At 40.1% G+C, this 25,530-nt stretch overlaps 1 protein-coding gene across 3 annotated transcripts in view; it reads right to left on the bottom strand.

Moving 5' to 3' along the window:
* ZDHHC18 (zinc finger DHHC-type palmitoyltransferase 18) overlaps positions 1 to 25,530 on the bottom strand; it is a 63,993-nt gene that overhangs the window by 23,963 nt on the left and 14,500 nt on the right. For all 3 annotated transcript variants that reach the window (XM_053706986.1, XM_053706988.1, XM_053706987.1), the window contains one exon: positions 17,036 to 17,084. In XM_053706986.1, the coding sequence (XP_053562961.1) occupies positions 17,036 to 17,084 (49 nt within the window). The remainder of the gene's footprint in view (positions 1 to 17,035; positions 17,085 to 25,530) is intronic.

The raw sequence follows: 25,530 nt of genomic DNA, 5'->3' as shown, positions 1-25,530 counted from the left end.
ATTTTTTGAATCTAAAAGATACAATGCGTTTTTTTAACATGACAATTTTTATGGTAGTTACTGCCATCTTGTGGCAGTTTTATGTATATGATCAATCACATTTTTATTTTTTTAATATATATTTTTTTTATGTGTATTCATATGCATAGGAGTCTCTTCATATTAGGAGGAGACTATCACGCTATTGGTAGCATGAAAAATTCAGCTACCTAAGTGCCCTAAAATTATAATTTATTTTATATTCATATTGAGGTTTACCCTGTCTGGTCAGGGATTCAATGTATTAATCTCTCTCATACGAGGGGATTTTTAATACGTCCGTATCATATATATTATTCCTTTTTATGTATGGGGACTTTTATCAACATGTATGTTTTTAGTATAGACATTTAATATGATATTTTTCCTAATATTGAGACTATTTTTATGTAAATGACATGTATGGTTTTCATGTATCATACTCACTTTTTCTTTGTTTTATTCAATGAAATACAGTACACTCAGAGAAAGAGTATCAAGCTGAGATAGAATCAGCAGCAGAGGTCTCAGGATTATTCCTAGACATTGCTGTGAATGTTTCCTGTCCTCAATGGTGTCCTCTGGGCGGCCTTAGCCTTGAGGAATAATTTTTGTTTCCTTTTTTTATTCTGGGTCTGGCTGAATCATTTCCAGGTGGAAAGGGAGATTGTTTATCATAGGAGGGAGAAGTAGACTTAGGGGTAGACAGAATCCTCCTCATCTTCTAAATCTGAGCTAGCCTAGACCTCACGGAGCCATCCTTGGAACAAGGGCAAGCAATCCAAGAAGCCTTCTGCTGAGTCTAATTCAGCAAGAAGGGTTCGCCCCCGATCCAGTCTCGAATCAGGTAGGGGGCAGGCTTTCCTTTTTTCAACAGGCTTGGATTTGTGTTGCCCAAGACCCATGGGCAGTGGAAGTAGTCTCCCAGGGTTTCAGTATAGGATCCAAATCTTGTCCTCCCAGAAGCAAATTGCTCCTATCAAGATTATCTACTATCCAGGTGAAGAGAGAGGCCTTCTTAAACTGCGTAAAGGACCTTTCTTCTCTGGAAGTGATTGTTCCAGTTCCCGAGATTGAACAGGGTCAAGGATTTTACTCAAACCTTTTTGTGGTTCCCAAAAAAGAGGGAGCTTTTGGCCCCATATTGGACCTCAAGTGTCTCAACAAATTTCTCAAAGTTCCGTCCTTCAATATGGAGACTATTCATTCCATTCTTCGTTTGGTTCAGGAAAGTCCGTTCATGACTACCATAGACCTGAAGGATGCGTATCTTCATGTTCCCATTCACAGGGAACATCACCAATTCCTATGATTTGCCTTTATGGACAAACATTTCCAGTTTGTTGCTTTGGCCTTGCCACGGTTCCTTGAATTATTACAAAGGTCCTAGGGGCCCTTTTGGTGGTGGTCCGATCTCAGGGAATAGCGGTGGCGCCTTATCTGGACAATATCTTGGTTCAAGCGCCATCTTTTCAGTTAGCAAGATCTCATACAGAGATGTTGTCTATTCTACTTTCCCAGGGTGCCAGACACCAGGGTGTGTTTCTTAGGAACGATTATAGATTCTCTGTCCATGAAGATTGCTCTGACGGAGGTCAGAAAAACCAAACTTCTAGCTTCTTGCCTGTCACTTCAGTCCTCTACCCGTCCATCTGTGGCTCAGTGTAGGGAAGTAATGGGTCTAATGGTTGCTTCCATGGACATCATTCCGTTTGCTCGGTTCCATCTGAGACCCTACAGTTATGTATGCTCAGACAATGGAACGGAGACCACTCGGACCTATTGCAGAGGATAGCTCTAGATTCCCTAAATAGAGACTCTCTATCTTGGTGGATTTTGCAGGACCATCTATTTTAGGGTATATGCTTCCTAAGACCATCTTGGGTGATTGTGACCACGGACGCTAGTCTTTCATGCTGGGGAGCATTTTGGAATTCTTTAAAGGTTCAGGGTCTTTGGGCTCAGGAGGAGTCTTCACTCTCAACTCCAAGATGTTTATAGGAAGAGATTTACAGTGCCTTGACAGTCTTGCCTCAGATAGCTTTAGTCTGGTTTTCACCTCAGTGGCTTACATCAATCACCAGGGAGGAACTCGGAGTTCCTTAGCAACTGGCCTCCACATCCCAGGGGTGTACAACTGGGAGGCAGATTTTCTGAGCAAGCAGACCTTTCTTCCCAGGGAGTGGGCTTTCCACCCCGAGGTTTTCAAAATGATAACTCTCAGGTGGGGATTTCCGGAGTTGGATCTGATGGCATCTCGTCTAAACGCCAAGCTTCCAAAGTAATGTTTAAGATCAAGAGATCCACAGGGCGCTCTGATAGACGCTCTAGCGGTGCCTTGGAACTTCAGTCTGGCGTACCTGTTCTCCCTGTATGTTCTCCTTCCTCGAGTAATTGCTTGTATCAAGCAGGAGAGAGCGTCTGTGTTTCTAATAGCTCCTACCTGGCCTGGCAGTATCTGGTTCGCGGATCTGGTGAAGATGTAATTTCTTCCCTCTTGGAGGTTTCCTCTGAGGAAAGACCTTCTACTTCATGGTTTCTTCCTACACCCAAATCTAGATTCTCTGAAACTGACTGCTTGGAGTTTGAACGCATAGTCTTGGCTAGGAGTGGTTTTTCTGATACTATGCTTCAGGATCGTAAGCCGGTTAAGCGTTAGATCTACCATGAGGTATGGCATACATACCTGTATTGGTGCGAATTAAAAGGTTTCTCTTGCAGTCGGGTGAGAGTTCCTTGCATTCTGTCTTTTCTTCAGGAGGATCTGGAGAAAGATTTGTGAAGGGTCCGATTTTTGCACTGTTTATTCTTTTGCACAAACATCTGGCAGATCTACCAGATGTTCATTTTTTTGTTCAGGCCTTGGTCATAATCAGGCCTGTGTTCAAATCTGTTGCTCCTCCCTGGAGCCTTAACCTTGTTCTTAAAGTTTTGCAGCAGGCTCCGTTTGAGCCTATGCATTCAGTTGATATTAAGTTGTTATCTTGCTATTTCTTATGCTCACAGTTTCCGAGCTTTCAGCTCTGCAGTGTGATTAGCCTTACCTTATTTTTCATGCGGATAAGGCAGTCCTTCTTACTATATTATATTTTCTTCCTAGAGTGGTATCAAATTGCAACATCAATCAAGAAATTGTTGTTCCTTTTTGTCTATATCCTGGATGTTGTGCGTGCTCTAAAATTTTTATCTACAAGCAACTAAGGATTTTTCGGCAATCAACTCTGCCCTGTTCGTTGTTTTCACTGGCAAGCATAAAGGTCAGAAGGCCACTTCTACTAATCATTCTCTCTGGTTGAGAGGTGTTATCCGATTAGCATATGACACAGTTGGACAACAGCCTCCTTAGAGAATCATGGCTCATTCCTCTAGGGCTGTCTCTTCTTCCTGGGCTTTTAAAAATAAAGCATCTATGGGGCAAATCTGCAAGGCGGCCACTTGGTCCTCATTGCAGACTTTTTCCAAATTCAACACATTTTATACTTTTGCCTCTGCTGATATACAATCCTACCAGGAGGGGCAAAGTTTCCCAAACCTCAAAATGCCTATAAATACACCCCTCACCTCACCACCCCCACAATTCAGTTTAACGAATAGCCAAGAAGTGGGGTGATAAAGAAAGGAGTAAAAAGCATCAACAAAGGAATTTGGAAATAATAGTGCTTTAAACAAGAAAATCATAACCACCATAAAAAAGGGGGTGGGCCTCATGGACTCTTGCCAATATGAAAGAAATGAATTTATCAGGTAAGTTCTTACATAAATTATGTTTTCTTTCATGTAATTGGCAAGAGTCCATGAGCTAGTGACGTATGGGATAGCAATACCCAAGATGTGGAACTCCAAGCAAGAGTCACTAGAGAGGGAGGGATACAAATAAAAACAGCCATTTTCCGCTGAAAAAAATAATCCACAACCCAAAATATAAATTAATTCTCATAAATGTGAGGTAAACTGAAACCGCTGCCTGAAAAACTTTTCTACCAAAAACTGCTGCCGAAGAAGCAAATACATCAAAATGGAAGAATTTAGTAAATGTATGCGAAGAAGACCAAGAAGCAGCTTTGCAAATCTGATCAACTGAAGCTTCATTCTTAAAAGCCCAGGAAGTGGAAACTGATCAAGTAGAATGAGCTGTAATTCTCTGAGGCTGGGCTTGATCCGACTCCAAATAGGCTTGATGAATCAAACGTTTTAACCATGAGGCCAAGGAAATGGCAGAAGCCTTCTGACCTTTCCTGGAACTAGAAAATATAACAAATAGACTAGAAGTCTTCCTGAAATCTTTTGTAGCTTCAACATAATATTTCAAAGCTCTCACCACATCCAAAGAATGTAAAGATTTTTCCAAAGAATTCTTAAGATTAGGACACAAAGAAGGGACAATAATTTCTCTATTAACACAGATATTGAAAACAATGTTCGTCTGATGTTTAGTCCTTTGAAACCTTTTTTCAGTAGAAATGTATAAAGTATTTAGGACTGCAATAGTGTATGATGCTTTGTATTTAAACAGAGTTTTTAGATACTTTTATGGTGCTTGAACGGGTATATACACGTATAGTGTGTGTGTTGGAGTATCACTTTAAGCACTCTATTTCATAACATAAATCTCCTGTATAGTAATGAGAAATTTTCGTTATAATAACAGATAGTTAACACCACTGTATTGTATGCAGCATACACAATATATATATATATAATATGCACTCACCCGGTCCGGTATATGCTGCTAGTCTCCAGCTTGTTGCAGCTAATCCTGGCTGAGCGTTCAGCGGTGCAAGAGAGGCGTGCCTCGGGAAGCAATCCTATGGTGACAAGGATCAGTGTACAAAGCTCCCCTTCTTGTATCTCAGACTTCGCCAGTTGAGTGTGTTAAAATGACTGGTTGTAGCGGATAAGCCCAATCCGCTAAAAAATGATAATGCACAGTGTAAAATCTCACCAAACAAGATGAAATTAACCAGTCTTCCAATGAGCCGAGTATGAAAGTATAAAACGTAACTTTTATTTGCGGTACATGTAAAAGTTCTCTTGGTATAATACTTATATCACAGCTAGTGAATCAGCTTACTAGCGTTCACCTACTCCAACATGTTTCGTGCCAAACCAGCACTTCGTCAGGGATAGGGTTAGCTCTGATTGGTTCAGTTTAAAAAAAAAAAAATTACGCTTACCTGATACATTTATTTCTCTTGTGGTGTATCCAGTCCACGGGTTCATCCATTACTTGTGGGATATTCTCCTTCCCAACAGGAATCTGCAAAAGGACACCCACAGCAGAGCTGTCTATATAGCTCCTCCCCTAACTGCCACCCCCAGTCATTCGACCGAAGACAAGCAAGAAAAAAGGAGAAACTATAGGGTGCAGTGGTGACTGTAGTTTAAAAATAAAAAACACCTGCCTTAAAATGACAGGGCGGGCCGTGGACTGGATACACCACAAGAGAAATAAATTTATCAGGTAAGCATAAATTTTGTTTTCTCTTGTAAAGGTGTATCCAGTCCACGGGTTCATCCATTACATGTGGGATACCAATACCAAAGCTTTAGGACACGGATGAAGGGAGGGACAAGGCAGGAACTTAAACGGAAGGCACCACTGCCTGTAAGACCTTTCTCCCAAAAATAGCCTCCGAGGAGGCAAAAGTATTGAATTTGTAGAATTTAGAAAAGGTATGAAGCGAAGACCAAGTCGCCGCCTTACAAATCTGTTCAACAGAGGCCTCATGTTTAAAAGCCCATGTGGAAGCTACTGCTCTAGTAGAATGAGCTGTAATTCTTTCAGGAGGCTGCTGGCCAGCAGTCTCATAAGATAAGCGGATTAAACTTCTTAGCCAAAAAGAAAGAGAAGTTGCCGAAGCATTTTGGCCTCTCCTCTGTCCAGAGTAGACAACAAACAAAGCAGATGTTTGACGAAAATCCTTCGTAGCTTGTAAATAAAACTTTAAAGCACGAACCACATCAAGATTGTGTAATAGACGTTCCTTCTTTGAAGAAGGATTAGGACATAATGAAGGAACAACAATCTCCTGATTGATATTCTTATTAGATACCACTTTAGGAAGAAACCCAGGTTTGGTACGTAAAACTACCTTATCTGCATGGAAAATCAGATAAGGGGAATCACACTGTAAAGCAGATAACTCCGAAACTCTTCAAGCCGAGGAGATAGCTACTAAAAACAGAACTTTCCAAGATAAAAGTTTAATATCTATGGAATGCAAAGGTTCAAACGTAACCCCTTGAAGAACTTTAAGAACTATTAAACTCCACGGCGACAGGTTTAAACACAGGCTTGATTCTAACCAAAGCCTGACAAAACGCCTGAACATCTGGAACCTCAGCCAGACGTTTGTGCAAAAGAATAGACAGAGCAGAAATCTGTCCCTTTAAGGAACTAGCTGACAATCCCTTCTCCAATCCTTCTTGGAGAAAGGATAATATCCTAGGAATCCTGACTTTACTCCATGAGTAACCCTTGGATTCACACTAATGAAGATATTTACACCATATCTTATGATAGATTTTCCTGGTGACAGGCTTTCGAGCCTGAATTAAGGTATCAATGACCGTCTCGGAAAAACCACGCTTTGATAGAATCAAGCGTTCAATCTCCAAGCAGTCAGACGCAGAGAAATTAGATTTGGATGTTTGAAGGGACCTTGAAGTAGAAGGTCCTGCCTTAGCGGCAGAGTCCATGGTGGAAAGGATGACATGTCCACCAGATCTGCATACCAAGTCCTGCGTGGCCACGCAGGAGCTATCAAAATCACCGAAGCTCTCTCCTGCTTGATCTTGGCAATCAGACGAGGGAGCAGAGGAAACGGTGGCAAACACATAAGCCAGGCTGAAGGACCAAGGCGCTGCTAAAGCATCTATCAGCACTGCCTTGGGATCCCTGGACCCGTAACGAGGAAGCTTGGCGTTCTGACGAGACGCCATAAGATCCAGTTCTGGTTTGCCCCATAGTTGAATCAACTGGGCAAATACCTCCGGATGGAGCTCCCACTCCTCCGGATGAAAAGTCTGCCGACTTAGAAAATCCGCCTCCCAGTTCTCTACTCCTGGGATATGGATAGCTGAGAGATGGCAAGAGTGAACCTCTGCCCATAGAATTAACTTTGAAACCTCCAATATTGCCAGGGGGCTCCTTGTTCCCCCCTGATGGTTGATATAGGCTACAGTCGTGATGTTGTCCGACTGAAATCTGATGAACCTGATCGCAGCTAGCTGAGGCCAAGCCTGAAGAGAATTGAATATCGCTCTTAGTTCCAGAATGTTTATCGGAAGGAGGGCGTCCTCCTGAGTCCACGAACCCTGAGCCTTCAGGGAGTTCCAGACTGCGCCCCAGCACAGAAGGTTGGCATCTGTCGTCACTATAGTCCATTCTGGCCTGTGGAAACTCATTCCTCTGGACAGATGGACCCGAGATAGCCACCAGAGAAGAGAATCCCTGGTCTCTTGATCCAGATTTAGTAGAGGGGACAAATCTGTAATCCCCATTCCACTGATTGAGCATGCAAAGTTGCAGTGGTCTGAGATGTAGGCGGGCAAACGGAACTATGTCCATTGCCGCTACCATTAAGCAGATTACTTCCATACACTGAGCCACTGACGGCCGAGAAGTGGAATAAAGAGCACGGCAGGAAGTTAGAAGCTTTGACAACCTAACCTCTGTCAGAAAAAATTTCATTTCTACTGAATCTATCAGAGTTCCTAGGAAGGAAACTCTTGTGAGAGGGGAGAGAGAACTCTTTCCTTCTTTCACCTTCCACCCGTGAGACCTCAGGAATGCCAGAACAATGTCCGCATGGGACCTGGCAATTTGAAAAGTCGATGCCTGTATCAGAATGTCGTCTAGATAAGGGGCCACCACTATGCCCCACGGCCTTAGAACCGCCAGAAGGGACCCTAGAACCTTTGTAAAGATTCTTGGTGCCGTGGCTAACCCGAAGGGAAGAGCCACAAACTGGTAATGCCTGTCTAGGAAGGCGAACCTGAGAAACTGATGATCTCTGTGTATCGGAATGTGTAGATAAGCATCCTTTAAGTCCACGGTAGTCATATATTGACCCTCCTGGATCATAGGTAGGATGGTTCGAATAGTCTCCATCTTGAAGGATGGGACCCTGATAAATTTGTTTAGGATCTTGAGATCCAAGATTGGTCTGAAAGTTCCCTCTTTTTTGGGAACTATAAACAGATTTGAATAGAAGCCCTGCCCCTGTTCCTCCCTTGGAACTGGGTGGATCACTCCCATAACCAGTAGGTCTTGAACGCAATGTAAGAATGCCTCTCTCTTTATCTGGTTTGCAGATAATTGTGAGAGATGAAATCTCCCCTTTGGAGATGAAGTTTTGAAATCCAGAAGATATCCCTGGGAAACAATCTCCAGAGCCCAGGGATCCTGGACGTCTCTTGCCCAAGCCTGGGCAAAGAGAGAAAATCTGCCCCCTACTAGATCTGGTCCCGGATCGGGTGCTACTCCTTCATGCTGTCTTAGAGGCAGCAGCAGGTTTTTTTGGCCTGCTTCCCCTTGTTCCAAGCCTGGTTAGGTCTCCAGACTGGCTTGGACTGGGCAAAATTTCCCTCTTGTTTTGCAGTAGAGGAAGTTGAAGCTGCGCCACTCTTGAAGTTTCGAAAACAACGAAAATTAGTCTGTTTGGTCCTTAATTTGTTGGACCTATCCTGGGGAAGGGCGTGGCCTTTTCCTCCAGTAATATCAGAAATGATCTCCTTCAGTCCAGGCCCGAATAGGGTCTGCCCTTTGAAGGGGATGTTGAGAAACTTAGACTTTGAAGTAACGTCAGCTGACCAGGATTTAAGCCATAGCGCCCTACGTGCCTGAATGGCAAAACCTGAATTCTTAGCCGTTAGCTTGGTTAAATGAAAAACGGCGTCAGAAATAAATGAATTGGCTAACTTAAGAGCTTTAAGCCTGTCTATGATATCATCCAACGGGGTCTCCACCTGTAGAGCCTCCTCAAGAGACTCAAACCAGAAAGCCGCTGTCGCAGTGACTGGGGCAATGCATGCAAGAGGCTGGAGAATAAAACCTTGTTGTATAAAGATTTTCTTAAGGAAACCCTCTAATTTTTTATCCATTGAATCTAGGAAAGCACAACTGTCCTCGACAGGGATAGTTGTACGCTTAGCTAGGATAGAGACTGCTCCCTCCACCTTAGGGACCGTCTGCCACGAGTCCCGTGTTGCGGCATCTATAGGGAACATCTTTTTAAAAGCAGGAGGGGGAGAGAACGGTACACCTGGTCTATGCCATTCCTTAGTAATAATTTCTGAAAACCACTTAGGGATTGGAAAAACGTCAGTGTAAATAGGTACTGCAAAGTATTTGTCCATTTTACACAATTTCTCTGGGACTACAATGGTGTCACAGTCATCCAGAGCAACAAGCGGAGGTGTTCAAGCTTAAATTTAAACGCTGTAATTTCAGAGTCAGACTGAAGTAACGCCTTCCCTGAATCAGAAATGTCACCCAAAGATAGAAGCTCTCCTGCTTCGGCTTCTGCACATTGTGAGGGTATATCAGACATAGCTACTAAAGCGTCAGAAAGCTCTGTATTTGTTCTAGCCCCAGAGCTGTCTCGCTTTCCTTGTAACCCTGGCAGTTTGGACAATACCTCCGTGAGGGTATGATTCATAACTGCCGAAATGTCTTGTAAAGTAAACGCATTGGACGCGCCAGATGTACTTGGCGTCACTTGAGCGGGAGATATAGGTTCTGACACATTGAGATAGCTAGGATAAAAATATACTGAACATACCTCAAAGCAGGTAATCTGCAGACCGTCCCCCCAACTGAAGTTTTCTTTCCATACTCTTCAGTTATGTGTGAGAACAGCAATGGACCTTAGTTACAAACCGCTAAGATCATCAAACCTCCAGGCAGAATTCTTCTTCCAATTTCTGCCTGAGAGTAAAACAGTACAACGCCGGTACCGTTTAAAAATAACAAACTCTTGATTGAAGGTAAAAAACACACTAAGTCACCACATATCTCTTGATACTTCCTTTCTTGTTGAGAGCTGCAAGAGAATGACTGGGGGTGGCATTTAGGGGAGGAGCTATATAGACAGCTCTGCTGTGGGTTTCCTCTTGCAGCTTCCTGTTGGGAAGGAGAATATCCCACAAGTAATGGATGAACCCGTGGACTGGATACACCTTTACAAGAGAAAACATACTCTGTCCAATCGTGTGTAATATAGACCTCCCAGCCTATAAAATAGCATTTAGCATAACGTAAAACTTACTTAACTAATAGGAGGCCGTATTGGAATGGTATGTCCAGTAATTCATAAAAATGGATAACAAACGTTAACGCTATTACAATTAGGTGATATAGAAAAAAGAGAGATGATCTGGATTGTGTATTGAAATGTGACAATATTTGTAAGCGCATAAATATAAGCCATATATAAACTTACGTTATATAAGTTAGTGTGTTTCCTCCTATTAGTTAAGTAAGTTTTACGTTTTGCTAAATGCTATTTGATAGTCTGGGAGGTCTATACTACACACGATTGGACAGAGTATGTTTTTTTAAACTGAACCAATTAGAGTTAACCCTATTCCTGACGAAGTGCCGGTCTGGCACGAAACATGTTGGAGTAGGTGAACGCTAGTAAGCTGGTTCACTAGCTGTGAAAGAAGTATTATACCAAGAGAACTTTTACATGTACCGCAAACAAAGGTTACGTTTTATACTTTCATACTCGGCTCATTGGAAGACTGGTTCATTTCATCTTGTTTGGTGAGATTTTACACTGTGAATTTCTTTATTAATATTGTTAGAATTTACAACCTTAGGTAGGAATTTAAATGAAGTCCGCAAAACTGCCTTATCCGGATGAAAAATCAGAAAAGGAGATTCACAAAAGAGAGCGGATAATTCAGAAACTCTTCTAGCAGAAGAGATGAGCATAAGAGATGGCCAGAAGAAACAACACTTTCCAAGAAAGTAGTTTAATGTCTAAAGAATGCATAGGCTCAAACGGAGGAGACTGTAAAGCCTTCAAAACCAAATTAAGACTCCAAGAAGGAGAGATAGATTTAATGACAGGCTTGATACGAACCAAAGCCTGCACAAAACAATTGAATATCAGGAAGTTTAGCAATCTTTCTATGAAATAAAACAGAAAGAGCAGAGATTTGTCCTTTCAAGGAACTTGCAGACAAACCTTTATCCAAACCATCCTGAAGAAACTGTAAAATTCTAGGAATTTGAAAAGAATGCCAAGAGAATTTATGAGAAGAACACCATGAAATGTAAGTCTTCCAAACTCGATAATATATCTTTCTAGAAACAGATTCACGAGCCTGCAACATAGTATTAATCACTGAGTCAGAGAAACCTCTATGACTAAGCACTAAGCGTTCAATTTCCATACCTTCAAATTTAATGATTTGAGATCCTGATGAAAAAAAACGGACCTTGAGATAGGTCTGGCCATAATGGAAGTGGCCAAGGTTGGCAACTGGACATCTGAACACGATCAGCATACCAAAAGCTGTGAGGCCAAGCTGGAGCCACCAGCAGCACAAACGATTGCTCCATGATGATTTTGGAGATCATTCTTGGAAGAAGAACTAGAGGCGGGAAAATATAAGCAGGTTGATAACACCAAGGAAGTTTCAATGCATCCACTGCTTCCGCCTGAGGATCCCTGGACAGGTACCTGGGAAGTTTTTTGTTTAGATGAGATGAAAACAGATCTATTTCTGGAAGCCCCCACATCTGAACAATTTGAGAAAACACATCTGGGTGGAGAGACCATTCTCCCGGATGTAAAGTCTGACGACTGAGGTAATCCAATTCCCAATTCTCTATACCTGGGATATGAACCGCAGAAATTAGACAGGAGCTGGATTCCGCCCAAACAAGTATCCAAGATACTTCTTTCATAGCTTGAGGACTGTGAGTCCCACCCTGATGATTGACATATGCTACAGTTGTGATATTGTCTGTCTGAAAACAAATGAACGGTTCTCTCTTCAACAGAGGCCAAGACTGAAGGGCTCTGAAAATCACACGGAGTTCCAAAATATTGGTTGGTAATCTCGCCTCTTGAGATTTCCAAACTCCTTGTGCTGTCAGAGATCCCCAACCTGAAAGACTTGCATCTGTTGTCATCACATTCCAGGTTGGACAAACGAAAGAGGCCCCTAAAATTATACGATGGTGATCTAACCACCAAGTCAGAGAAAGACGAACATTGGGATTTAAGAATATTAGTTGTGATATCCTTGTATAATCCCTGCACCATTGGTTCAGCATACAAAGCTGGAGAGGTCTCATATGATAACAAGCAAAGTGGATTGCGTCCGATGCTGCAGTCATGAGACCTAAAACTTCCATGCACATAGCTACTGAAGGGAATGACCGATACTGAAGGTTCCGACAGGCTGCAACCAATTTCAAACGTCTCTTGTCTGTTAGAGACAAAGTCATGGACACTGAATCTATCTGGAAACCGAAAAAGGTTACCCTTGTTTGAGGAATCAAAGAACTTTTTGGTAAATTGATCCTCCAACCATGTCTTTGAAGAAACAACACTAGTTGATTCGTGTGAGATTCTGCAGAACGTAAAAACTGAGCGAGTACCAAGATATTGTCCAAATAAGGAAATACCACAATACCCCACTCTCTGATTACAGAGAGTAGGGCACCTAGAACCTTTGAAAAGATTCTTGGAGCTGTCGCTAGGCCAAAAGGAAGAGTAACAAATTGGTAATGCTTGTCTAGAAAAGAGAATCTCAGGAACTGATAGTGATCTGGATGAATCGGAATATGAAGATATGCATCCTGTAAGTCTATTGTTGACATATAATGCCCTTGCTGAACAAAAGGCAGAATAGACCTTATAGTCACCATTTTGAAAGTTGGTACTCTAACATATCGATTCAAAATCTTTAGATCCAAAACTGGTCTGAATGAATTCTCTTTCTTTGGGACAATGAATAGATTTGAATAAAACCCCAGACCCTGTTCCTGAAACAGAACTGGCATGATTACCCCTGATAACTCCAGGTCTGAAACACACTTCAGGAAAGCCTGAGCCTTTACTAGGTTTACCGGAATGCGTGAGAGAAAAAATTTGCTCACAGGCGGTCTTACTCTGAATCCTATTCTCTACCCCTGAGACACAATACTCTGAATCCAATGATTTTGGATCGAATTGATCCAAACATCTTTGAAAAATTTTAATCTGCCCCCTACCAGCTGAGCTGGAATGAGGGCCGCACTTTCATGCTGACTTGGTCTGGTTTTGATCTCTTAAATGGCTTGGATTTATTCCAATTTGAAGAAGGCTTCCAATTGGAAGCAGATTCCTTGGGGGAAGGATTAGGTTTCTGTTCCTTATTTTGTCGAAAGGAACGAAAACGGTTAGAAGCTTTAGATTTACCCTTAGGTCTTTTTTCCTGAGGCAAAAAACTCCCTTCCCCCAGTGACAGTTGAAATTATTGAATCCAACTGAGAACCAAATAATTTATTACCTTGGAAAGAAAGAGATGGCAATCTGGACTTAGAAGTCATATCAGCATTCCAAGATTTGAGCCACAAAGCTCTTCTAGCTAAAATAGCTAAAGACATAGATTTAACATCAATTTTGATAATATCAAAAATGGCATCAGAAATGAAATTATTAGCATGTTAAATCGACTTAACAATGCTAGACAAATCATGATCTGATACTTGTTGCGCTAAAGTTTCCAACCAAAAAGTTGAAGCAGCTGCAACATCAGCCAAATAAATTGCAGGCCTAAGAAGATGACCTGAATATAAATAAGCTTTCCTTAGATAAAATTCAAGTTTCCTATCTAAAGGATCTTTAAAAGAAGTACTATCTTCCGTAGGAATAGTAGTACGTTTAGCAAGAGTAGAGATAGCCCCATCAACTTTGGGGATCTTTTCCCAAAACTCCAATCTAACTGCTGGCAAAGGATACAATTTTTTAAACCTTGAAGAAGGAATAAAAGAAGTACCAGGCCTATTCCATTCTTTAGAAATCATATCGGAAATAGCATCAGGAACTGGAAAAACCTCTGGAATAACCACAGAATTTAAATGTTTATTAGTTTTAATATCAAGAGGACTAGTTTCATCCATATCTAATGTAATCAACACTTTTTTTTAACAAAGAACGAATATACTCCATTTTAAATAAGAGGATTTGTCAGTGTCAATATCTGAGGCAGGATCTTCTGAATCAGATAGATCCTCGTCAGAGAAGGATAATTCAGCATGTTGCTGGTCATTTGCGGAATCTGTTGGCGCTCTACAAATAACCGATAATAATAATCAACCTTATGAGAAGTTTTAAAAGACCTTTTACGTTTATTAGAAGGCGGAATTGGCAGACAAAGCCTTCTGAATAGAATCAGAAATTCTTTTAAATTTACAGGTATATCTTGTGCATTAGATGTTGAGGGACCAGCAACAGGTAATGAACAACTACTGATGGATACATTCTCTGCATGTAAAAGTTTATCATGACAACTATTACAAACCACAGCTGGAGGTATAACCCCCACAAGTTTACAACAAATGCACTTAGCTTTGGTAGAACTGTTATCAGGCCGCAGGGTTCCAACAGTGATTTCTGAGACAGGATCAGATTGAGACATCTTGCAAATGTAAGAGAACAAAAACAACATATAAAGCAAAATTATCAATTTCCTTATATGGCAGTTTCAGGAATGGGAAAAAATAGAACAGCATAGCCCTCTGACATAGAAAAAAGGCAGGAGACAAATAGAAATTGGGTCTTAAATAATAAAAATATTTGGCGCCAAGTATGACGCACAACAAACAGAAAAATATTTTTTGGCGTCAAAAACGTCCGCAAATGACACAACCTTGTGAAAGGACTCGGCGTCAACTATGACGCCGGAAATGATGAATTTGCGTCAACAAACGTAACTTCGAGCCAAAAAAATCTCACGCCAAGAATGACGCAATAAACTCTGGCATTTTGCGCCCTCGCAAGCCTAATTCTGCCCCGCGAATTTAAAAGACAGTCAATTAGAAAGAGAGACTATACCCCAGGTAAGAAATACATTTTTCATAAAAAAGAATTTCTTAGATATGAAACTGACAGTCTGCAAAAGGAAATATAATGAAAACCTGAATCATGGCAAATATAAGTACAATACATATATTTAGAACTTTAAATAAATACATAAAGTGCCAAACCATAGCTGAGAGTGTCTTAAGTAATGAAAACATACTTAACAAAAGACACCCATCCACATATAGCAGATAGCCAAACCAGTACTGAAACGGTTATCAGTAGAGGTAATGGAATATGAGAGTATATCGTCGATCTGAAAAGGGAGGAAGGAGATGAATCTCTACGACCGATAACAGAGAACCTATGAAATAGATCCCTGAGAGGAAAACCATTGCATTCAATAGGGGATACTCCCTTCACATCCCTCTGACATTCACTGTACTCTGAGAGGAATCGGGCTTCAAAATGCTGAGAAGCGCATATCAACGTAGAAATCTTAGCACAAACTTACTTCACCACCTCCATAGGAGGCAAAGTTTGTAAAACTGAATTGTGGGTGTGGTGAGGGGTGTATTTATAGGCATTTTGAGGTTTGGGAAACTTTGCCCCTCCTGGTAGGATTGTATATCCCATACGTCACTAGCTCATGGACTCTTGCCAATTACATGAAAGAAATACTTTTTACCTCTGATTACCTTGTATCTAAGCCTCTGCAAACTGCCCCCTTATTTCAGATCTTTTGACAGACTTGCATTTTAGCCAATCAGTGCTCACTCCAGGGTAACTTCATGTGCATGAGCTCAATGTTATCTATATAAAACACATGAACTAATGCCCTCTAGTGGTCAAAATGCATTCAGATTAGAGGCAGTTTTTAAGGTCTAAGAAATTAGCATATGAACCTCCTAGAATTAGCTTTCAACTAAGATTATGAAGATAACAAAGCAAAATTGGAAAGTTGTTTAAAATTACATTCCCTATTTAAATCATGAACGTTTTCTTTGGACTTGACTGTCCCTTTAATAGAGTATAGGAAAATGTTGTAAAGTGATATAACATTTTACTGTCACACAACTGTGTGTTTATCACCTTATGTATAGCCCCTGCAAATGTATATGTGTAGCTGCAGATCACTAACCTGTATCCAGCACAGGAGCTTTGCATGGGTTAAAAACATAGTTAGAGCCATACACTAGTGAGGCTATAAAAATTACTAATGCATAGGTCAGCAGCCGGTAACATCGGTGGCACTTGGGGGGCTGGAATGAGTATCAGTAACAGTATCTGGTGTTGCCTTTTATACATTTATATCAGGCCCCAGTGCTATTCTCTCTTTCAAGGCAGCCAGATGGCCCACAGAATATCAAAGGCACATTAAACTTCTTTTTGTTTTAGTGCAGAAATGTGCTTTGTCCCAAGTTCCCTGCATAGTAGGTAAGTAGTAGACAGAGGGATGATAGTTCATTATTTAGAAATATTCACTCACACTGGATCACTTATATAGTATTCTTTAGCAAACCACCCATAAAATGTACCAACCCTTTGTCTAACAGTATAGAGCATTTTCTTATTACACTATTATATAAATTTAAAGGGACATGAAACCCAAAAGTATTCTTTAATGATTGAGATAGATTATACATTTTTTAAACGAGTTTCCAGCTTACTTCTAATATCAATTTTGCTTCACTCTCTTGGTATCTTTTATTGAAGAAGCAGCAATGAGCTCCTGGGAACTATCTGAACACATTTGTAAGCCAAGGAAAATAAGCATACAAGTTCACTTTTTAGTCTATCTAGATATGCTTCTTTTAACAAAGGATGCCAAGAGAATGAAGCAAATTAGATAATAGAAGTAAATTGGAAAGTTGTTTAAAATTGTATTCTTTATCTGATTCATGAAAGTAAAATGTTGGGTTTCATGTCCCTTTAAATATTTCCTATGTTATTGGTTTTTGTTTTGACAAGTACGTATAAAAGGATATCTCGCTGGAGTCTCCTTGACAACTTTAACAAAGGAGCTGGTTTGTGACCCTGCATAGAAAGGAAAAAGTAAAAGGTATAAAAAGAAATGACAGAGATAAAAAAAGGAGACAGATTGTTAAAAAAAATATAATAAAGAAATGCTGGAAATGGAAAACAGTGATGTCTATTACATATGGTTTATGAAGCTCCACAGTTAAACAAGTTTAGATTATATTTGAGGGAAAGTGCCTAAATTTTTCTTTTTAAACAATGTACATTATTATAATGTGTATTTTCACTACAGTATTCGCCACCAGCTCACTAAATGACAGTCTAGTTTCATAAAATTACAGTGAAATTATACTTTAAAGGAACAGTATACACTCATTTTCATTTAACTGCATGTAACAGACACTACTATAAAGAATAATATGCACAGATACTGATATAAAAATGCGGTATAAAACTGTTTAAAAACTTACTTAGAAGCTCCCACTGCAAGTGGGAAATAAGACACTCGCCCCCCTCCCCCTCCCCCTGCATATAAAAAGACCCTTTACACAAACAGGAGCAAGCTGGAGTAGGTATACATCAGTATTCTCCTAAAACTTTGGGGCTTGGTTAGAAGTCTGAAAATCAGAGCAATGTTATTTAACAATTAGCAAAACTATACATTTTTAAACAAAAAACAAAACAAACATTATGGGCTATATAAATAGATAATCTACAAAACATTTATGCAAAGAAAAAAATGAGTATATAATGTCCCTTTAAGTATAAAAAACATAATTTATGTAAGAACTTACCTGATAAATTCATTTCTTTCATATTGGCTAGAGTCCATGAGCTAGTGACGTATGGGATATACAATCCTACCAGGAGGGGCAATGTTTCCCAAACCTCAAAATGCCTATAAATACACCCCTCACCACACCCACAATTCAGTTTAACGAATAGCCAAGTAGTGGGGTGATAAAGAAAGGAGTAAAAAGTATCAACAAAGGAATCTGGAAATAATTGTGCTTTATACAAAAAAATCATAACCACCATAAAAAAAGGGTGGGCCTCATGGACTCTTGCCAATATGAAAGAAATGAATTTATCAGGTAAGTTCTTACATAAATTATGTTTTCTTTCATGTAATTGGCAAGAGTCCATGAGCTAGTGACGTATGGGATATCAAATACCCAAGATGTGGAACTCCACTCAAGAGTCACTAGAGAGGGAGGGATAAAAATAAACAACAGCCATATGCTGAAAAATTAATCCACAACCCAAAATATAAGTTATTCTCATGAAGAAAAGAAAAACTTAAAACATCAGCAGAAGAATCAAACTGAAACAGCTGCCTGAAGAACTTTTCTACCAAAAACTGCTTCTGAAGAAGCAAATACATCAAAACGGTAGAATTTAGTAAATGTATGCATAGAGGACCATGTTGCCGCTTTGCAAATCTGATCAACTGAAGCTTAATTCTTAAAAGCCCACAAAGTGGAGACTGATCTAGTAGAATGAGCTGTAATTCTCTGAGACTCTAAATAAGCTTGAAGAATCAAAAGGTTTAACCAAGAAGCCAAGGAAATAGCAGAAGCCTTCTGACCTTTCCTAGAACCAGAGAATATAACAAATAGACTAGAAGTCTTTCTGAAATCTTTAGTAGCTTCAACATAATATTTCAAAGCTCTCACCACATCCAAAGAATTCTTAGGATTAGGACACAAGGAAGGGACAACAATTTCTCTACTAATGTTGTTAGAATTCACAACCTTAGGTAAGAACTTACATGAAGTCCGCAAAACCGCCTTATCCTGATGAAAAATCAGAAAAGGAGATTCACAAGAAAGAGCAGAAAGCTCAGAAACTCTTCTAGCAGAAGAGATGGCCAAAAGGAACAACACTTTCCAAGAAAGTAATTTAATGTCCAAAGAGTGCATAGGCTCAAATGGAGGAGCCTGTAACGCCCTCAAAACTAAATTAAGACTCCAAGGAGGAGAAATTGATTAAATGACAGGCTTAATACAAACTAAAACCTGTACAAAACAGTGAATATCAGGAAGAGTAGCAATCTTTCTGTGAAATAAAACAGAAAGAACAGAGATTTGTCCCTTCAAAGTACTTGCAGACAAACCTTTATCCAAACCATCCTGAAGAAACTGTAAAATTCTAGGAATTCTAAAAGAATGCCAAGAGAATTTATGAGAAGAACACCATGAAATGTAAGTCTTCCAAATTCGATAATAAATCTTCCTAGAGACATATTTACGAGCTTGTAACATAGTAGTAATTACTGAGTCAGAGAAACCTCTATGCCTTAGCACTAAACGTTCAATTTCCATACCTTCAAATTTAATGATTTGAGATCCTGATGGAAAAACGGACCTTGAGACAGTAGGTCCAGCCTTAAAGGAAGTGGCCAAGGTTGGCAACTGGACATCCGAACAAGATCCGCATACCAAAACCTGTGGGGCCATGCTGGAGCCACCAGCAACACAAATTATTGCTCCATGATGATTTTGGAGATCACTCTTGGAATAAGAACTAGAGGCGGGAAGATATAAGCAGGTTGATAACACCAAAGAAGTGTCAGCGCATCCATCCCTGGACCTGGACAGGTATCTGGGAAGTTCTTGTTTAGATGAGAAGCCGTCAGATCTATTTCTGGAAGACTCCACATCTGAACAATCTGAAAAAACACATCCGGATGGAGAGACCACTCCCCTGGATGTAAAGTCTGACGGCTGAGATAATCCACCTCCCAACTGTCTACACCTGGGATATGAACTGCAGAAATTAGACAGGAGTTGGATTCCGCCCAAACAAGTATCCGAGATACTTCTTTCATAGCTTGGGGACTGTGAGTCGCACCCTGATGATTGACATATGCCACCGTTGTAATAGTCTGTCTGAAAACAAATGAACGGTTCTCTCTACAACAGAGGCCAAAACTGAAGAGCTCTGAAAATTGCACAAAGTTCTAAAATATTGATTGGTAATCTCACCTCTTGAGATTTCAAAACCCCTTGTGCTGTCAGAAATTCCCAGACAGCTCCCCAACCTAAAAGACTCGCATCTGTTGTGATCACAGTCCAGGTTGGCCGAACAAAAGAGGCCCCTTGAACTAAACGCTGGTGATTTAACCACCACATCAGAGAGTGTCTAACATTGGGATTTAAGGATATTAATTGTGATATCTTTGTATAATCCCGGCACCATTGATTCAGCATACAAAGCTGGAGAGGTCTCGTGAAAACGAGCAAAAGGAATCGCGTCCGATGCTGCAGTCATGAGGCCTAAAACTTCCATGCACATAGCCACTGAAGGGAATGACTGAGACTGAAGGTGCCGACATGCTGCAACCAATTTCAAATGTCTCGTCTGTTAGAGACAGAGTCATGGACACTGAATCTATCTGGAAACCTAAAAAAGTGACCCTTGTCTGAGGAATTAAGAAACTTTTTGGTAAATTGATCCTCCAACCATGTTTTCGAAGTAACAACACTAGTTGATTCGTGTGAGATTCTGCAGAACGTAAAGACTGAGCTAGTACCAAGATATCGTCCAAATAAGGAAACACCGCAATACCCTGTTCTCTGATTACAGAGAGTAGGGCACCCAGAACCTTTGAAAAGATTCTTGGAGCTGTTGCTAGGCCAAATGGAAGAGCAACAAATTGGTAATGCTTGTCTAGAAAAGAGAATCTCAGGAACTGATAATGTTCTGGATGAATCAGAATATGAAGGTAAGCATCCTGCAAGTCTATTGTAGACATATAATGTCCTTGCTGAACAAAAGGCAGAATAGTCCTTATAGTCACCATCTTGAAAGTTGGTACCCTTACATAACGATTCAAAATATTCAGATCCAGAACTGGTCTGAATGAATTTTCTTTCTTTGGGACAATGAATAGATTTGAATAAAACCCCAGACCTTGTTCCTGAAAAGGAACTGGCATGATTACCCCTGAAACCTCCATGTCTGAAACACGCTTCAGGAAAGCATGAGCTTTTACTGGATTTACTGGGATGTGTGAGAGAGAAAATCTTCTCACAGGAGGGTCTTACTCTGAATCCTATTCGGTACCCCTGAGAGACAATGCTCTGAATCCATTGATTTTGGACAAACATCCTTGAAAAACCTTAATCTGCCCCCTACCAGCTGAGCTGGAAAGAGGGTCGCACCTTCATGCGGACTTAGGGGCTGACTTTGGTTTCTTAAAAGGCTTGGATTTATTCCAATTTGAGGAAGGCTTCCAATTGGAAACAGTTTCCTTGGAGGAAGGATTAGGTTTTTGTTGCTTGACGAAAGGAACGAAAACGATTAGAAGCCTTAGATTTACCCTTAGGTTTTTTTATCCTGAGGCAAAAAAACTCCCTTCCCACCAGTAACAGTTGAAATAATAGAATCCAACTGAGAACCAAATAAATTATTACCTTGGAAAGAAAGAGATAGTAATCTAGACTTAGATGACATATCAGCATTCCAAGATTTAAGCCATAAAGCTCTTCTAGCCAAAATAGCTAAAGACATGGATCTAACATCAATTTTGATACAAAAAAATGCATCACAAATAAAATGATTAGCATGTTGTAGTAAATGAACAATGCTATATAAGTCAGAATCCAATTCTTGTTGCGCTAAATTCTCCAACCAAAAAGTTGAAGCAGCTGCAACATCAGCCAAAGAAATTGCAGGCCTAAGAAGATGACCTGAATATAAATAGGCTTTCCTTAGATAAGATTCAAGCTTCCTATCTAAAGGATCTTTAAAGGAAATACTATCTTCCATAGGAATAGTGGTTCGTTTAACAAGAGTAGAAATAGCCCCATCAACTTTGGGGATCTTTTCCCAAAACTCTATTGAAATTGCTGGTAAAGGATACAATTTTTTAAACCTTGCAGAAGGTTTATTCCATTCCTTAGAAATCATATCAGAAATAGCATCAGGAATAGGAAAAACCTCTGGAGTAAACACAGGAGGTTCAAAAACAGAATTTAAACGTTTACTGGTTTTAATATCAAGAGGACTAGCTTCCTCAATATCCAAAGTAATTAACACTTCTTTTAACAAAGAATGCATATACTCCATTTTAAATAAATAAGTAGATTTGCCAGTGTCAATATCTGAGGAAGGATCTTCTGAATCAGATAGATCCTCATCAGAGGTGGATAATTCATTATGTTGTCAGTCATTTGAAATTTCATCAACTTTATGAGAAGTTTAAAAAGACCTCTTACGCTTATTAGAAGGCGGAAATGCAGACAAAGCCTTCTGAATAGAATCAGTAACAAATTCTTTAAAATTCATAGGTATATCATGTACATTAGAAGTTGAAGGAACTGCAACCGGCAATGTACTATTACTGATGGACACACTATCTGCATGTAAAAGTTTATCATGGCAACTAATACAAATGACATTAGGAGATATAATCTCCACAATTTTACAACAAATGCACTTAGCTTTGGTAGAACCGATGTCAGGCAGCAAAGTTCCAACAGATACTTCTGAGGCAGGATCAGATTGAGACATCTTGCAGAATGTAAGAGAAAAAAACAGCATATAAAGCAAAATGATCAATTTCCTTATGTGACAGTTTCAGGAATGGGAAAAAATGCAAATAGCATAGCCCTCTGACATAGAAAAAGGCATGAGGCAAACAGCAATAGGACAAATAAATAATGAAAAAAGTTTGGCGGCAAGTATGACACACAACGTAACAAACATTTTTTGGCGCCAATTACGTCCGGAAATGACACACTCGCGTCACTAACGACGCAACCCTGTGTGAAACCTCTGCGTCGATTACGACGCCGTAAATGACGAACTTGCGTCAACGGACGTGCCTTTCGCGCCAAAAATGACGCAATAAAGTGTAGGATTTGGCGCACCGGCGAGCCTAAGTCAGCCCGCAATTTGAAACAAAGTAGTCAATTGAAAAAAAGACTAAACCCCAGGTAACAAAAAAACAATTTATGTAAGAACTTACCTGATAAATTCATTTCTTTCATATTAGCACAAGTCCATGAGCTAGTGACGTATGGGATATACATTCCTCACCACACCCACAATTCAGTTTAACGCATAGCCAAGAAGTGGGGTGATAAGAAAAAAGTGCGAAAGCATAAATAATAAGGAATTGGAATAATTGTGCTTTATACAAAAAAATCATAACCACCACAAAAAAGGGTGGGCCTCATGGACTCTTGCTAATATGAAAGAAATGAATTTATCAGGTAAGTTCTTACATAAATTATGTTTTCTTTCATGTAATTAGCAAGAGTCCATGAGCTAGTGACGTATGGGATAATGACTACCCAAGATGTGGATCTTCCACGCAAGAGTCACTAGAGAGGGAGGGATAAAATAAAGACAGCCAATTCCGCTGAAAATAATCCACCCCCAAAATAAAGTTTAAATCTTATAATGAAAAAAAATGAAATTATAAGCAGAAGAATCAAACTGAAACAGCTGCCTGAAGTACTTTTCTACCAAAAACTGCTTCAGAAGAAGAAAAGACATCAAAATGGTAGAATTTAGTAAAAGTATGCAAAGAAGACCAAGTTGCTGCTTTGCAAATCTGATCAACCGAAGCTTCATTCCTAAACGCCCAGGAAGTAGAAACTGACCTAGTAGAATGAGCTGTAATCCTTTGAGGCGGAGTTTTACCCGACTCGACATAAGCATGATGAATTAAAGATTTCAACCAAGATGACAAAGAAATGGCAGAGGCCTTCTGACCTTTCCTAGAACCGGAAAAGATAACAAATAGACTAGAAGTCTTTCGGAAATTCTTAGTAGCTTCAACATAATATTTCAAAGCTCTAACTACATCCAAAGAATGCAATGATCTCTCCTTAGAATTCTTAGGATTAGGACATAATGAAGGAACCACAATTTCTCTACTAATGTTGTTAGAATTCACAACCTTAAGTAAAAATTTAAAAGAAGTTCGCAACACCGCCTTATCCTGATGAAAAATCAGAAAAGGAGACTCACAAGAAAGAGCAGATAATTCAGAAACTCTTCTAGCAGAAGAGATGGCCAAAAGAAACAAAACTTTCCAAGAAAGTAATTTAATGTCCAATGAATGCATAGGTTCAAACGGAGGAGCTTGAAGAGCCCCCAGAACCAAATTCAAACTCCAAGGAGGAGAAATTGACTTAATGACAGGTTTTATACGAACCAAAGCTTGTACAAAACAATGAATATCAGGAAGATTAGCAATCATTCTGTGAAAAAGAACAGAAAGAGCAGAGATTTGTCCTTTCAAGGAACTTGCAGACAAACCTTTATCCAAACCATCCTGAAGAAACTGTAAAATTCTCGGAATTCTAAAAGAATGCCAGGAAAAATGATGAGAAAGTCACCAAGAAATGTAAGTCTTCCAAACTCTATAATATATCTTCCTAGATACAGATTTACGAGCCTGTAACATAGTATTAATCACAGAGTCAGAGAAACCTCTTTGACTAAGAATCAAGCGTTCAATCTCCATACCTTTAAATTTAAGGATTTGAGATCCTGATGGAAAAAAGGACCTTGCGACAGAAGGTCTGGTCTTAACGGAAGAGTCCACGGTTGGCAAGAGGCCATCCGGTCAAGATCCGCATACCAAAACCTGTGAGGCCATGCTGGAGCCACCAGCAATACAAACGAGCATTCCTTCAGAATCTTGGAGATTACTCTTGGAAGAAGAACTAGAGGCGGAAAGATATAGGCAGGATGATACTTCCAAGGAAGTGACAATGCATCCACTGCTTCCGCTTGAGGATCCCTGGATCTGGACAGATACCTGGGAAGTTTCTTGTTTAGATGAGAAGCCATCAGATCTATTTCTGGAAGTCCCCACATTTGAACAATCTGAAGAAATGCCTCTGGGTGAAGAGACCATTCGCCCGGATGTAACGCTTGGCGACTGAGATAATCCGCTTCCCAATTGTCTATACCTGGGATATGAACCGCAGAAACTAGACAGGAGCTGGATTCCGCCCATACCAGTATTCGAGATACTTCTTTCATAGCCAGAGGACTGTGAGTCCCTCCTTGATGATTGATGAATGCCACAGTTGTGACATTGTCTGTCTGAAAACAAATGAACGATTCTCTCTTTAGAAGAGGCCATGACTGAAGAGCTCTGAAAATTGCACGGAGTTCCAAAATATTGATTGGTAATCTCACCTCCTGAGATTCCCAAACCCCTTGTGCTGTCAGAGACCCCCAAACAGCTCCCCAACCTGTCAGACTTGCATCTGTTGAAATTACAGTCCAGGTCGGAAGAACAAAAGAAGCCCCCTGAACTAAACGATGGTGATCTGTCCACCACTCTACGGTACGGTGACCGAAATAGTCTTTTGCGCTTTGAAAGTGCTCATCCACCTTCTCTCCTAAAGTCTCTACCCCACAGTCAAATGTTGCGAGTGCGCAAAATTGTCTCAGATGAGAAAATATTAAATAAGAGATTAACTGAGATGGGTGAGAGATTTCTGGAAAGGGGTTATCCCAATAGTCTAATAAC

The sequence above is a fragment of the Bombina bombina genome, chromosome 3, assembly GCF_027579735.1.
Source record: "Bombina bombina isolate aBomBom1 chromosome 3, aBomBom1.pri, whole genome shotgun sequence".
Lineage (NCBI taxonomy): Eukaryota > Metazoa > Chordata > Amphibia > Anura > Bombinatoridae > Bombina > Bombina bombina.
Note: the sequence above shows the minus strand (reverse complement) of the source record. Positions and strands in the feature narration are given on the sequence as shown.